The following is a 16487-nucleotide window of genomic DNA, read 5'->3' on the forward strand; positions in this document are numbered from 1 at the left end:
TAAAGTCACAGTGGAGCTGATCGGTTCATAGCTGGTCCTGGCTATACGAAGTGATGCTAAGGTATACGAAGTAATGCCAAGTGATGCTAAGTTATACGAAGTGTATAAGCATTTTCTCGTGGTCCCTGGTATCGGGGAACGCCTCGCGAAGCACTTGCAGTCCTAGTGGGGCGAAAGCTATGCACAGTGTACGGGCGTCATGCAGCAGACGACACGCCGGGATGACGTGCGAGCCGCCGCCAGACGGGCCCCCTGTTGCAGTCACGGACACCGCGAGCGTTCGGCGCTAATGCGGGGAAACGGAGAAGCGCAGATGGCGTCGGCAGCACCTCTGCGCGTTGCCTCGTTGGTGCTGCTACAATTTGTTTCTCTCTCGCTCTCATTTTCTCTTTCTCTCGCCCGAGCATAGCGCGCGACGCTGCGCGATCTGATTGCTAGGCAACACATATTACGGCCGACTTAAACAGCTCCGCTGTTAAAAAAAACGCCTCGCTTTTAAAATAACCAGTACACCAGTCATCACCTCCCTGAAAAAACAACGACCGGGAAGCCTGTACACACGAACTTTATCCCGAAGTCTTAAATGCGCACACGCTCCCACACTCGCAAGATTTATACGACGAACAATCGATGGTAACCAAACCTACCATATTGTAACTTTACCAGCCTAGCCTAGCCTAACCTAATCAAGCCTGGGTACCTTCCAGAGCATAACCTATACAGCAATGCCGCATTTCTGAAAATTATTCTGAGCCACTGGGTGCTGCGGAAGATGAGAGGCCAGTAACCGCGCCTTCCCATCTTCTGTTCCTTTGCTTGTTACCGCCACTATCGAGCAGCTATTAAAAACTGTAACATCACGCGGACCTCGTCGAATTCTGCGCAAGTAATACCAACCGGTCCTCCAGCCGTGAGGGTGAGTTCTCTCAGCATTTAAGCGTTAAATTCTCACAGAAATATGTGGCAAAGGCACACAACACAAAATAAACTTAAATTTCCAAGCTTAGTATGCGTAGCATTCTACTTGTCCCAAGCGTATCACCCCTGAAGAAAACTGAACGCCAGGCCGGGGTATACTAGTGCCCATTTGAACCAGTGGGTGCCCGGCGGCGGTGGGAATCGAACCCACAACCTCCCGCAGCCGATGCAGGCGCTCTACAACTTTGGTTGCTTTTGAAGGTCCCTAGAGCATGTTTAACTGCCAAAATATATGCGTGGCACATTTGTCAAGCAGCTGCTTCTATTTACCTAGTGTAGAGTAGCAGGCCAGAGCAAGCTGTAGCTCAGGCTGAGCTCTCCACCTCTCTGCCTTTCACCTCTTGTTTTCCTCTTCCTCCTTTTTTCTCTCTCTCTGGTTCTATTTCTCCGAAAAGGGTGGTAGAATTTTTCTAAGGAATCGTATCGTAGAAGTGACGCTTTACTGCTATGACGTGTCATTACTATTCCTCACTCTACAAGCATGCATCACCGTTGTCTTCGTGACATCGTTGCGCGCATGTCTCACTTTGTGCATCCACCTAATTTGGTGTTTGAATTTCGGCATCACTTGTGAACAGTGCAGTGCAAAATTATAAAAGTTGCATGAAAATAATGTTGCGACCTTCGTCGTGCATAAAAAAAATATAGCGTAGCTTGCACTGGAGGCGAAATGCTAAAGAGACAGCGGAGCTGATGGAGACCTAGCTAGTCCTGGATTCTGGGCTAGGCTAAGCACTACCAAGTCATCCCCAGTTTTTTCTAGAATTTATTGATTATTGATCGATTATTGATTAACTATTGAATTGGCTATCGATTGGCTATCGCAAGGTATCGGCCACGTATTTGGGCTAGGCTAAGCACTACCAAGTCATCCTCAGAATTTTCCGAAATTTATTGATTATTGATTGATTATCAATTAGCTATTGATTGGCTATCGATTGACTATCGATGACTGACTAAGCTTAAGTAGTCCCAACCATGCTTAGCTAGACTTATCCAGGCTCAGCTTCGTTAGTTCAGATGGGTATGTGCCATTGCGTTTAGACCCTTTCTGCACTACCGCCAGGATCGGTCCCCATTTTCTGTTCGCGGTTGACACATTACGCCCGGCTTAAACAGCTCCGAAGTTAAAATTAACATTTCACGAGGTTAGAGGTTGTACAGGATGACAGTAAACAACTGCGCGCATCGCCATTAGTTGTATATTGCTACACGCGTGCTACACGCGTGTTGTATGCTACACGCGTGTGGTATTTGGTTGTTTGAACGAGGCGCGCGGGCGCCTAGACGAAGAACTAAGTACAGGAGACTATTTACAAGTATATTTACAAATGATAGCTGCAGCGCTCGGGTGATGGCGTAGCGCGTGGCGTGATCTGTGGCCACAGCGATCCACCTGTTCCCAGAGGTAGAAAGAGGAAAAGGACCAAGTAAATCTAAACCAACCCGAAAGAATGGTTCCGCGGGAATGTCAATTGGTTGAAGGTACCCAGCAGGGAGCGTCGAAGGTGTCTTACGTCCCATGGTCGCTCCGGACCTCGCCCCTGGCCAAGCAGCCGCCCTGTATCGCCTTTTGCTCTCCTATCGCGACATATTTGACACTGACAATCGCCCACTTGGTCAGACGTCCCTTGTTAAGCATCGGATAAACACTGGTGATGCTGTTCCCATTCATCGCCGACCGTATCGCGTGTCCACGGCAGAGCGGCAAGTTATTCAGCAGGAAGTCAACAAGATGCTCGCCAAAGGCATTGTTGAGCCCTCGTCGAGCCCTTGGGCGTCGCCGGTGGTGCTCGTCAAAAAGAAAGATGGCACGTGGCGTTTCTGTGTTGATTACCGCCACCTAAATCGAATCACTAAAAAGGACGTTTACCCGTTACCACGAATTGACGACGCTCTTGATTGTCTTCACGGTGCCAAATACTTTTCGTCCATTGACCTTCGATCTGGTTATTGGCAGATTTCCGTCGATGAGCAAGACCAAGAAAAGACCGCTTTCGTCACTCCAGATGGCCTCTACCAATTTAAGGTTATGCTGTTTGGTTTATGCAATGCCCCCGCCACGTTCGAACGGATGATGGACTCTCTGCTTCAAGGTTTCAAATGGTCAACTTGCCTTTGTTACCTCGACGACGTCCTTGTGTTTTCTCCTACGTTTGAGACGCACCTTGAGCGCGTCGCAGCTATACTTGACGTCTTCCGCAAGGCTGGGCTCTCGAGCTATCGGCTGATCTGGCCAGCGCTGCAGCTATCATTTGTAAATATACTTGTAAATAGTCTCCTGTACTTAGTTCTTCGTTCGCGTAACAATATTATTGCGATAGCAATTATATGGACACTCAAAAGCAGATTTCTGCCGTCGGCGTCGCCGTCGCCGTCGCCGTGAGGTTCCGTATGACGTCATTTGGAGATGAAATCGTCGCCGCGCGCCGAACGCTGTATGTGCGAGTGAAAGGGCGCGAGGGGCGCGTCTTTCACGGGGAGTGAACGCGCGGCGGAGAACAAACGCGCGTTCTGCGCCGTGCTCGCTTAAGGGCTGCAGAAGTAGGCGTCTCTTTTCTCCTTTACAATCACCATATATGTAGAGCAAACGCGCCTTCTTCAGACGTGCGAGAGGCCGTGGGGGAGGGGGAGGGAAGGGAGGCGACGTTTAGCTGCGGCACCAAGTGCCTATTTATATCAGAGGCTCCAGCAACAGTCACCAACGCCGCACGCATTTTGAGCTAACGCTGGCAAAACGCCGATGGCGTCGACAACAGTTCTGCGTGTTGTTGCTACCAAAGCCGCTCACCTTACTTCGTATGACATTGCTGTGTTGCTATCGCATTCATTGCTTCGCCCTTAGGGCGAAACTGTGACATTTTTTATGTAATTACCTGCTTCACTAAAGCTTCGCTTCACATAGATTCCAACATCTGCGTTGGACCTGCGTGCATTTTTTTTAACAGCCCATGCATTTTTTTTCTCTCCTCTTTAGCCATTACTGCCCGAGCTCCCAATTATGTTCTTCTCTCTCCTATATGTTTCACTCGGTATGCTTTTATTATATACTTCTACGTGTTTCCTTATAGATCTATGGTCACTTTTGCGTTCACAAACCTAAAAAAAAAAATGTGCCGCTACACTACCCCAATTCGCATGTTCAGACAGTCAGTGGAAACAATAACTCTCGCGACGAGCGAAATTACATGTCTCACCCTCTTGTGGGACATCTCGAACATCGGCAAGAACTCTTCGATCACAGACAGGTCACCTCCTGATTTCACGTGCAGGTTGCAGTATTGGGCCCTGACTCGATCCGTTCCGTCCTCGTTGCGGACCACCGTCTCGATGCACTCGTCGTACGCTCCGAATTCGACAACAGTCGTTTGGAACAATCCGATCGGTATCTTGGCCGACGCGTCGATCACTGCAATGCGTAAAAGAAGCGGACCTAAGTGCAGCGTATCTTTGCTCGCGCAGGGGAAAGTTTCAGGCTCTCAATTAGATACGGGAACAAGCTTGTACACCCGGTGCCATAACAGTGCCCTGTGTTTTACATGTCCTTCGGTACACAAGGCAGTACAGTCTAAGACAGGGTCCCAAACAGTGCCCGAGGACTGCATTTGGATCGCATCTGTTGTCGAACGCCCAGCTGGCGCTCAATGTGACTTTCGGACCCGATAGAGCGACGATGAAACAATGTGCAATCACGTATCGCTAGACACACCTTCTCTCAAATTCTAGGCATAGCGCGTCTGTGTTCTTCGTTCACATTGATGTCAGCAATGACGCACATTGGGCTAGCGCCGCCTTATCCGGTGAATCCATGACACCGTCGAAACCCCAATTAATAAATCGATGGACATTAAATATTTATGTCAAGTGACGTATATTAGTGTAAGTGTACATACTCGAAAATGTGAAATTGGAGGATTGTACATAATTATCGTCTCTAACAACGCAATGTCATATATATAGGCATTTCATCTTCACAACCTGTGGTGTACGTTTCGCTTCAGAAATTACCGGGGTTCGTGAGTACCCTTCTACTAGCAAACAACAATGATTCGCATCACGTAGCGCTCGACTGGAGTTGTGGCTGTCCAATGTTTATTTTCCTCTTTATGAAGTGAAATGGGCAGAATAAGGGAAAGAGGGGGGGAGGGGGTGCGGTGCGGCACAGTACAGTTCGTTCACAGGATGAGGTGATCAGCTGAGAAAAAGCAAAAGTTACCGTGATGTTTCGCTTCATGAACGCGGGTGACGCGCAAGCGTATGGGTGCTATAGCGCACACGACGCTATCGGCCTAGCTCGGTGCCTAGAGGCATAGACTGTCAGCATCACCCCTCCTCCCGGTGGGAAGACGGCACGCTTCCTCCCCGTTTCCTCCATTGCGCGTGCAAGATTGAACCGCCGGCTGATCGTCGACTCACCGTAGCAGGCTTTCACTCGCACATACAGCATGCGGTGCGCGGGGGGACGCTGTTATCACCAGACAAACCCGGTACGTCCATTCCGCACTCAGCACCCGTAGCAACTGCCAGAGGAGGTCCACCAGGCGCGCCTACGCCTACCCTCCTCATCCGCAACGCTTCGCCTCTTTTCTCCTGTCCTCTCAACGAAACCTAGACTTCGCTCTATGTCACGTTGCTTTGCCACGCGCTCAACGCGCTCCTTCGTATTTTCCCCGATGCGCGATCCTCTTCTCCACCTCCAGGCGCCTTTCTCCGGCGCTCACTCCCTTCGCGGCTTCAAACATCCCATCGCCGGTTTCATTGGCTTTCCATTTACGCTTGCGTGCAAAACAAAATTATGTGAGATGCATGCTATGTAGTTATGTACAACGTTTAGAGAAGAATTGGCATCGGCTACGTCACGCTGAAAGCGGTGGTTGCGAGTTATTCCGGAGGCGTGGTCATTCCTTGGGAGAGTCTCCATTCGAGCACGCTAAGTGCTGATGGCTGCCTTTCGTCCACGGAATAATTCACGGGTCCATCTTGGGCGTGACATTTGCTGGGTGCGCGGAAGAGCATTCCCCCTTTTGTTTTGCCGCAGCTATTCACCTCCTCTCGAGTACGGTGGACATTGCATGTACTACATAAATATCAGGCTTGGTAGAGCACGTTTTCTTTGCCGACATGAGGAGTAGAAACAGGGCGAAAGCAAATAAATAGCTGCTTCGGCAAGTGGTGTTCGTGTTTACCTGCAATCGCGCAAGTATCATAACCAATTAAAGCCTTGTTTTATACCGATGCACTCGGCACAAATAATTTGACATGTAAATTAACGTATCACCAAGAAGCGTGTGGTGCACAAGGTTGTGATGAATAAACACTGGGGAGCACTTACCCAACACTAAAAAAAAGAAAAAAAAAGAAAAATGCCATCGATCTGAAGTCTGCTTTGACCGCATACTCACTTCTCACGGCCCATGGTTCCAGATCCTTGATGGCTCTCATGAACTGCAAAATACCGATGCTGCACTCGCTGGAAATGTCCGCATGCAGCAGCTTGCGAGCAAAGCCACTTCCAGCGCTGGCCATGTTCTTCGCCATGAAGGCTCGCACGGTGTCCAAAACCCAGGGCTTCGGCGTGCCCCGAGTCGTCACGGTGTCCGGCACAACTTCGGTCATTGCCGTCACCGCGGTCGAACCTTGCTCTCGATGTTCCGATATCACGGTGGTAGCTTCAACCGTGGATGAAGCGTCGGAGGCGCATTCGACCTTGCCCTTGTAATTGGCGAAAGCATCGAAATGAAGGACTAATATTAACCACAGGACGCTTAACCTCATATCGAGCTTCTGAATGTGCCCCGCTTCTGGAGATCTATTCCACGCTCGGTTCACCGTCTGCACTGAAAGGCGTCATCTGCCAGTGAGAGACCAGTTTGGCAGAGCCTGCACAATGTTCTTTTTGGATATTTGCTTTATGAGGGCTTTGAATAGCACAGCGATGATAACATACACAAACTTCACCGGCTACGCGCATGCTTCATTTTCCTTCCTTAGCTCACTCATGCAATAAAGTATACTCTGCGAGACCAAAAAAAAAGAAAAAAAAAAGAAGAAAAGGTACTAAGCTTCAGTATCTGCGCCACCTTAAGATGCCTGAGGGCAAGATACACGTGGCGCGTATAAGTAAAAACAAGATGGTCCACCAAGGTCTTCGACACTGTAGATGAGTACTCAAGCATCAGGCCATAATTATATTTTGTCTTGGCAGTACTACGTTGTAGCCATGCATTTGCATCGCATTTTCGCAGAGTTTCGAACTGATGGGCTTATTTTCGCGTCTTCGGCGCCGTTAGTATGCACAAAGTGACTCTCCGAGACACACGAATGAACAGTAAAATGACCGGTGTGGTCGAGCGGCCCACGTGCAATGGATGGCATACGCAACGCATTGACGGGCGTGACGATTATTGGCAAGCTGCCACGATGCATCTCAAATCCGCGTAAATAATTTTTAAGTGGTCAAAGAGAACACGAACACGGACAAAAGAAAAAGAAAAAAAAAGAAAAAGAACGCACACCAAAAAGCAGAGCTCTATACATGCATACGGTATGTAATCATGCGTAGAGAATCTTTCAAGACAGGAATGAGAATTTTCTGCCTATACGAGACAAACAGTGTTTCGTACGAGCCCCGTAACTCCTTATGTCACGAGTCCATTTCAATATCGCAGATTACAGAGCGTTGTCGTGAAAAGGGGATTGTCGAAGGAAATATGCCTTATGACCAGAAGAATGTGTTTCTTGTCAGTTGGCACTGCTTGCTATACTGTGTGTCAAGCGTGTTCTTCATCCGGGAACAAAGTTAAAGAAACAGGAGCGAACAATAACAATTTGTGGCAATTTGGCTTCTTTACGCGGTTTATGCATTTCGAGAGAGAGCTTTAATTTTTGCCCATTAGTCTTCTTAAAGTAGATTAAAGTAGCTTGAGGAAGCTCGAAGAAAGCATTGTTTTAGTTCCGTTTGAAATCAATTAGCGTTGTGCAATTTTAGGGGGAAATGGTGGTGTGTTCCAGAGTGAAAAGGCAGGAATGTGTGCCGACTGTTTGCTATAGTTGGACAAAATGTTGACTAAAATGCCCTACGCCAATTAGCGTTGTGCAATTTTAGGGGGAAATGGTGGTGTGTTCCAGAGTGAAAAGGCAGGAATGTGTGCCGACTGTTTGCTATAGTTGGACAAAATGTTGACTAAAATGAAGCCCATACTGCCTTAAAATCTTGTATTGCTGGTGCTAATAAATAAATAAATAAATAAATAAATAAATAAATAAATAAATAAATAAATAAATAAATAAATAAATAAATAAATAAATAAATAAAGGAATGGGTGGAAGGAGGGTAGGACAGTATTCCATTCACGATAACTGTAAACAAATTAAAACAATGCTAGGCGGATTTGTCAAGTTGCTGTAAGGCACGTGTGCATATACATCTGTTTTGAAATACAGGAGCTGCCAGAGGTGGTCATGGGCATACAAAAATACGCAGTTTCGCGCGAAAGGCGAAGCATCAATTGCGATAGCAAATTAGTTGATTGCTATACGAGTAAGGATAGTAGTTTTATCGTCTGCATAAACTTGGACACATTCGCTTACTAACCGAATTAACAAGCGTGGTGTCACCGCGCACAAGCAAAATTGAATAGATCACACTAAATGACTGCAGACAACCACTGTCAATAAGCTGGCTTGAGCAAGCGTGACAACAGCAGCGAGTGAAGATTCGTGCGGTCTATCGCTTCAACGAAAACGGGGCGGCGAGAGCACAGCGCATACAAAGGTAAGAGCCGGGGGGTGATCGCTTTCAAGATACGGCGCGCGCGACAGCCCGAAGCCGCGCAAAGTACAAGTACGCAATTGCTCGCAGAGTTGAAGCCGCATCCCCTCCCTGCCACGCTGCCTTACCGCTTTCCTCCTTTCGCGTGGGAGATCGAGTCGCCAGTTCCCCTTGCGGCCGGTCGCAAGATACGCATTTGGTGCCGCAGCTAAACGCCACCTGCCCTTACTCCCTCCCTCCTTCCCTCCCATCCCCCCAAGGCCTTCCGCGCGACGGAAGAGGTCGCGTTTGCTCTCCGCCGTGCGTTCGCATTCCGTGAAAGCGCGCGTCTCACGCGCGCTTTCACTCGCACATACAGCATACGGTGCGTGGCGACGATTTTATCGCCCTTGGACTTTATACGGAACCTCACGGTGACGGCGATGACGGCGATGACGACGACGGCGATGGTGACGCCGACGGCAGAAATCCGCTTGGAGTGTCCATATAATTGCTATCGCAACAAAAAGTGTGCGAAATCAGAGCTACTGATGCATGCCAATGGAGCCTTGAAGCGCAGTTACTGAATGCGGATGCTGTGTCTGCGATTATTATTATTGTGATTATCCTTCTTTTGGACCTTCACCCAGTTTGCGGTATGTTTGGCTGTCTGTTCGTCCGTATCTAACCTCTTTCATTCTCACTTGGGTCACTGGGTGGTCCATGGGCTTAGGGTTAGGACGATGGGCTGCTGTGCTGATGGGACCGGGTTCGAAACCAACGTTCGGAAAAAAGTTGTCGCAGTTTCACCTGAAAGGCGAAGCATCAATTGCGATAGCAAACTTGTAGAAAGCTCTACGGAGTAATGATAGTAGCTTTATCAGCTGTATAAACTCGGACATGCAGCAGCACCAGGCCACACGCAGAACTTGTCGACGCCGTCGGCGTTTTGCCCGCGTTCGCACAAAATGCGTGCGGCGTTGGCGACTGTTGCCGGAGCCTCTGATATAAATAGGCACTTGGTGCCGCCGCTAAACGTCGCCTCCCTTCCCTCCCCCTCCACCCCACGGCCTTTCGCGCGTCGGAAGAAGGCGCGTTTGCTCTACATATATGGTGATTGTAAAGGAGGAAAGAGACGCCTACTTCTGCAGCCCTTAAGGGAGCACGGCGCAGAACGCGCGTTTGTTCTCCGCCGTGCGTTCAGTCCCCGTGAAAGCGCGCGTCCCTCGCACCCTTTAACTCGCACATACAGCGTTCAGCGGCGCGCGGCGACGATTTCATCTCAATTGACGTCATACGGAACCTCACGGCGACGGCGATGGCAGAAATCTGCTTTAGAGTGTCCATATAATTGCTATCGCAATAAAACTTAGGTCACCGAGTACGTCACACTGGGTGTGTGCCGCTCTTCAATGAGAAACAAAATTCGTCGGCCCTTCCACTCCGTGAAGGTGGTTAACCAACGAAGCTGAAACGTTCGGCCCCGGTGTTTATCACTGGGATAATCTTGAGGGTTCATTAAAGTAGTTCTCAATTATGAGGTTACACACAAGTTCGGCGGCGACGGAGATAACGACGTCACTGACGGTATGCCCGCAGTCCGCCGTTCTCCCCAGTTGGCTCGGCGGCGTGGTTAGCAGCATTTGCCCGCCCATTGCCGCTTGCGATTATTCGAAATAAATTTATTCAAAAGTAAATCTGTCCGTTACGTAAAACAATAAATAGCGCATACCCCCTTAAGCAATGACTCATGCCCCCGTAAACGTGGTCTCCCCATTACGACGACAGAATAGAAGTGAAATTCTACGCTGTAATGATTAGCGGCAAGGCAGCCAGCTGTGGAAGCAGATGACGACGACGAACGCGGGAGCAGTGGCACGAGAACATGCCGAGCACGAGCTGCGGGCTCCGTGTCTACTTCCTCATGTATATAAAATATCCGCTTTTAAGGGCGCATATGACCAAGCGACAGTGGCTGAATCGGTTAGCGTGGTGGTCTCGCAACCCGGAGGTCGGTGGTTCGAATCCGCAGCCCGAAGGGCAACTTTAGTCGAGCCTTCGCCGTCAGGCCGGTGTCACGCAGTTCACGTGACTAGGATTGGGGGTAAGATGCGCTGGGTGAGGGAGCGACCAATGAGAAGGCGCGATAAGGTCTGTGCGGCGCGCACCACGAGAAGTGCCTCCAGAGGAGGCTCGCCTACCGCGAGAGTTGGCTCGCAACGCGCCCGTCGCTTGCTCTCATTACTGGTGCGTAAAAAGGGGGCGGAGGAACTTGCACGCGAAAAGCACTAAGAGCTGCTGCCGACGCCGTCCGCGTTCTATAAAGCAAGTCTTCGCACCACTTAGTGCGTGAAGCTGCCATTCAATTTTTTTTCACGCTGCTTGCGTTTTTTCGCAGAAAATTTCTCTTATACCCATCACCTCTCCTCCTCGCGCTCAGCACGGGCTCTCATTGGTCGCCTTCTCTCCCAGCGCGCCTCTCCTCTGCTGGTCACGTGACACCGACAGACAGACGGCGAAGGCTGGACTTAAAACAGCTTCGCTGTTAACAGTAAGCAAGTGTTACACGTGTGTAAACGTGAAGGCGAAAACACGCCTGCTATGGAAGACAACGAACGCGCGAGCAGTGGCACGAACGCGAGGGGAAGTATGGGAACGCTGGCATGATCAGCGGCATCGGAGCTATAACTGGGGAAGACGACGATGAACGCGCGCGTATTGGCATGAGCGCGTCTCTGTGACTGCAATCAGGTACGCTCTAGGCACACCTTCAGTAAGCCACAACCATGGAGCAGCTGTGCCTTGAGTGAGGCGTGGTCTCGCATCCTGGTGGCCTGGGTTTTATTCCCACCTAGACCAAAATTCACCAAATTTTCTTTTCAAAGCCCCTAATTTAGTATGTTTACAGTAACCTCGCTGAAAAATGCGACATCGATTCGAGCATTTTTAGACGCGCTTTTACTCTTTGCGGCGTCGGCCGTTTTTCGTCACGGCACAGTTTCGCCAAGGCCACTGCAAGGTCACACCAAGGGCTCCGCCAACATAACCGCCCTAAGGCTTTCGCCTTATGAAGCCTTAAAATGTATCCAATGCTGGGCGGAATCGAATCCGTGTCATATATGTTGAGGCGATCTTGTCTGAATATGCACTGACTTCGCGGCGGCGCAGTGTGTCCAGAGGGGAAGCGTGAGGCGGGAGCTCGGTTGCAGTACACGCCTGATACGTGACGCGCTTCAACGGTGGCAATAAGGTCTGTCGCTACATTGGTTCAATGCTGATTGAATTAACGTCGGCAGTCACCCTGAGGTGGTTTTGGCCACATTTTTACTTCGAAGTGTTTAGGCCGGGGTCCACCAAGAATTCACTGACTTATTTTTCTCACGGAAATACGCATGAACAAATAATACAAAGAAAGAAACCGAAGAAAAGTTCCGTCGGGCACGATATGCAAGAAATTTGCAGAGGCTACACAGACGCGCCTTATATTTTGTACCCGCGCTCTTGCTCGGGGCGGTGCCGCCGCCTACGAGCGAGAAGTTTTTGTTTTCCGGCCCGCTCCGCTCAGACCGTCGGTCCTAACGATTCGCGCAGAGCCGTCAGCGGAACGCAGCGGGACGCGTGCGCGTGCGCAACGCTTATATCGGCAGCGGAACGAAGAACGCTGATACGCCGGAGCGTTACTGTGTTGATTTGTCGTTTACAGCAACGAATGGCTATCTTCCTGCAGCCAACGGTGTGCGTTGTTAGCGGAGCGGAGCGTAAGCAACGCTCGCTAAAACTGTCTATTATGACACTAACGCGCACCGACAGTGAACGCTTCGTCTCAGCACTACGACGGCTCGATGCCAGCATTCGAGGGACGCTGGCGGGTTTTGGCCACATTTTTCTTTCTGGTGCAAAGGCCGCAGTCGGGCATATGCAAGAAATTCGAATTTTTGTTTTCCTGGGCTGATACGCCGAAATCCCTTAATGGCTACGACGTTGCGCTGCTGAGCACGAGCTGTCACCTGCTAGGCTGCCGCTTGAAGCACAAGTTTTAATCCTGTCAAGGTCAGACTGCCCGCGTTACAGCTTTAAGAAAAAGAAAAAAAAAGGAAAAGAAAAACTACAGTCAAAACGTTCCGGTTATTCCCACCTGAGTGTGTTTACACCGCCTAGAAAAGGGAAGCCCCGCATCCTTGCACTAAATAAAACTTTCACGTGTCTCCTACTGACAGATAAGGTTTTGCACCATCAGTCACGTAATTCAGCTAAACTCGGCTTAAAGAAAAGGAAGCAAAACTGCGTGACAGAGGCAACGGACGACTAGATCAGTGTTTTTGGTTCTCTCGAACAAGATTGCACATGTTTTCATTTTTTTTTCAGTGTCCGGTAATATGCCGGTACCGGCCAATCGTGCGACACCAACCAGCAGGGCTGACAATGGTACGACGGCGACATTTCTTTCCCTATGGCCCACGTATTCATCAAGAGCTATTCGGCAGGACAGCAACTATAGCAGCAGCAGTGAGAAAGTCGAAGGAAGAGGCAAAGAAAGTTTCAATTTAGACCAATCGACGTTCGTCGCTGGCAGTTGAAACTGTCCGTTTGGTAAGATCGCTGATTGCACCCCGACGTGGTATGCGCGCTCCTCGTCGACAGGAACGTTAGTGTTTGTGCGCGTAAACGTATGTTCAGACTGCGGTCGTAACGTTAGCAAAGCACGCATCTGTCGTAAATCTTGTATCATGCGTTAATATAGCGTTAAGAAAGTTAAAAATGCTGGTCGTCCACATTATCAGTTGCACACGTTACGCTTTTTAACAATCAAAACGTCAGCTGGCCAGTTGCGTATCAGTGGAAAACAACCGCGCATACACGGTTGTTTACCACTGATACCACGGCAGCTACCAGTGCCTCCTACTACGCACACACGCATACGCAGTCATGGACAATGCTCTAACTGGGGATGCCGGAAGGCGCGTCACCGGAAACTTAAAACAGAAAGTGCGGCGCTCGTTGGTCGCATCTTAATTGTATCTGGATGAAACGTAAATGTAGTGGGCCTTCCAACAAACACGCTTGCGCGTGTGACGGCTTTTGCGCTCTTAATGATTCATACGACTGTACTCTGAGCAATTTGGTAACGCTTTTTGCGTTTGAGTTTCTTGCGAAAAATCTGCACATACGTACGCAGTCTGAACGTACGCTCATGCCTGCAGCGGAAGGGCAGCACGCTGCCCTGGCTTCGCTGTAAGGAACCGATGAAACGGAGCCTGCCGGGGCGTCCTTTGGTTTCGTCGTTTTCACAGCCAAACGCACTGCGCGTTTACGGAGACTTGAATTGTAATCCTCCGCGCGCGGCCGAGGATGTGCTGGATGGCGCGGACAGCGCGAACGCGCCTGGAGATCCCATTAAATTTCTACCCTGTTAGAAACCGGTGATTCGGACAAGTATAACTCCGGGTAGTCTCCCTTGCAATAATACACGACGACATTAAAGTGCTGGACCTCGCAAACTGCAGCCACTGCTAACATTAGCTATCTCGATAGTCACCGTGTTTGGTCTGATTGTTCTGCAAATGTTTGTATCAACATATAATCATGATCATGAGCTGTCATAACACAGAGAAGTAACGAAAATATACTTCATACTTTCTTGAAAGTCCTCTGGGCAAACATTGCGAATTACACTAGGTAAAAGTACGCCTGAAGTTATGGCATCGAAGAACTTGCTCCTGATGGCTACCGAATAGTGATGTCAGGTCAAGGACGGGACTGACTTACTAAAAAGAAAAAAAAAAAATAAGAAAAAAAAAAAAAAACAGGCAGGCTCAACTCCAGTTGACATCTACGTAAAGCGAAGCATTCTTGGTGGGATTGGCTCATGAAGTATGTGTGTGTGCCTATATATGAGCCGTGCTTGTCGAGATATAAATATCAATATTAATGCGAAAGCATTATTTGCCTCAAGAGACAGAAAAGCCGGAGTTGTAGGTAACGAACGGTACCAAAAATCATCATCACATCATGTGACGTCATCAGCGTCTTGAATTACGTCAATTCTAATACAGAAGATAGTAAATGGTATAGCAACGTTAATTAGTAGTATTTATGGGTAAATAAAATGAATTAAAGTGAATTAAGCTGAATTACAGTGAATAAAAGTTAGAACAAGTTATAGCAGGTTGACTTAGGTGGAGTAAAGTAAATTAAGGAGAATTAAAGTAGATTTTAAGCTGGTATAAAGTGGATTAAGGCGGAATAAGGTGGTTGAAAGTGGATTAAGGTGGTATAATTAAGGTTGGTGAAAATTAGAAGAAGGTAGATTAAGGTGGATTAAGGCAGAGTTGTGAAGGAGACGTGACAATGCATGACCTCACGTATCATGGTCACATGATAATTGGAGGAAAATTGATTCCGAGATGCTCATGTATGACGCCATGTCACGTGTCACGTCATGACATGTGACACGTCAGAATACTTTCGCATTCAAATCACCTTAGGATACTTAAGTGACTCACTTTTTATTGCGGAGTAAATTAAACAAAATAATGATTTCATTTGCCGTGAAATACAGACAGGGTTGATAACAAACACGCATTTACATGCAGTACACCAAATTTATATATATATATATATATATATATATATATATATACTAAAGGTACCTACAGAAGTCCACTGTACATAAAGGAAACATTCTCTATATAAACTTTTAAAGCAGGCGAAACCTGCCCGCAGGCTATGGATTACTGCTGAGATATTCAAAGTGATAAAATAAAAAATTATACAGCGTGTTTCTGGAAGGACGTGATTTCGATGGATCTAAACATTTAAAAATACACAAACAATTTGAATAAATTGCCAGACGTAATTAATATCTTTCTGTTTGATGACATTATCAATATTAAACAAATATAAAATGAGGCTTGCATTGGAACTAGTTGTAATGACGTAATTAGGAAACCGCGCGGAAGAAGTTATGACACACACAACGTGAACACGATCACAGATGATGATGCACTATCGTTTGTGCTTGTGATCACGTTGTGTGTGTTTCTTACCTTCCACAGCGCATGTTTTCTAATCACATTTGGAAGAAAGTAAATGATGGTATAAGTGCCAAAAGACTAAAATGACTTTGGTGAGCTTTAAATAGACAAGTCTACAAAGAGAAAGAAATGGCTAACTTAATAAATATCGTACTACTTTGGTTGAAATTACATACGATTGTGATGCTCTCGGGCACTTGCCCCTTCCCTTAAAGAAACTTTTTCAGCTCGAGGTAATCGATATTTTTAAGAACATTAAGATAAGTAGAAGTGAAGGCATTGGTGATTTGAATATGGAGCCTATTATATTTGTTATCGATCTACTTAGTCTATCTTTAACTCACATATAGGATGTCTTTTATTTTAAACGTAGATACATTTCCCAATACTAGCGGCAAAGTATGTCTGCCTCGCCTACGAACTCATTTGCAAGAACGCCACGTTCGCTGCGCTTATAGTTTCTTTATGAAAAATCTGTATGCTCTAAAAAAAGAAAGAAAAAAAAACATTCAGTATATACCCTATCGTTTGTCAACATTTTCTCCACATATGAAGACTGCACAAGTAACAGTTGTACACAAAAGTGGTGACAAAAATAATCTCAACAACTATAGGTCAATTGAAATAATGCCGCAATTTTATTTACTGCAGCTAGGACTTTAAAAAATTATGTTTATTGGGCTCTCTAAACTTCTCATAATCATTCCGTGATAACACAATCGCAA

General features: G+C 47.7%; 1 protein-coding gene across 3 annotated transcripts in view; it reads right to left on the reverse strand.

The window, feature by feature from the left end:
- The window catches only part of LOC119462144 (nose resistant to fluoxetine protein 6-like), a 121094-nt gene that overhangs the window by 30884 nt on the left and 73723 nt on the right, over positions 1–16487 (reverse strand). For 2 of the 3 annotated variants that reach the window (XM_049672367.1, XM_049672366.1), the window contains exons 1-2: positions 6381–6898; positions 4176–4387 (exon numbers count right to left, since the gene is read on the reverse strand). In XM_049672367.1, the coding sequence (XP_049528324.1) occupies positions 4176–4387; positions 6381–6753 (585 nt within the window). In that variant the 5' untranslated portion in view covers positions 6754–6898. Of the gene's footprint in view, positions 1–4175; positions 4388–6380; positions 6899–16487 lie in introns of those variants that run through there. The other variant, XM_049672368.1, reaches the window with a different exon arrangement.

The sequence above is a fragment of the Dermacentor silvarum genome, chromosome 8 (genome assembly GCF_013339745.2).
Source record: "Dermacentor silvarum isolate Dsil-2018 chromosome 8, BIME_Dsil_1.4, whole genome shotgun sequence".
NCBI classification, from domain to species: domain Eukaryota; kingdom Metazoa; phylum Arthropoda; class Arachnida; order Ixodida; family Ixodidae; genus Dermacentor; species Dermacentor silvarum.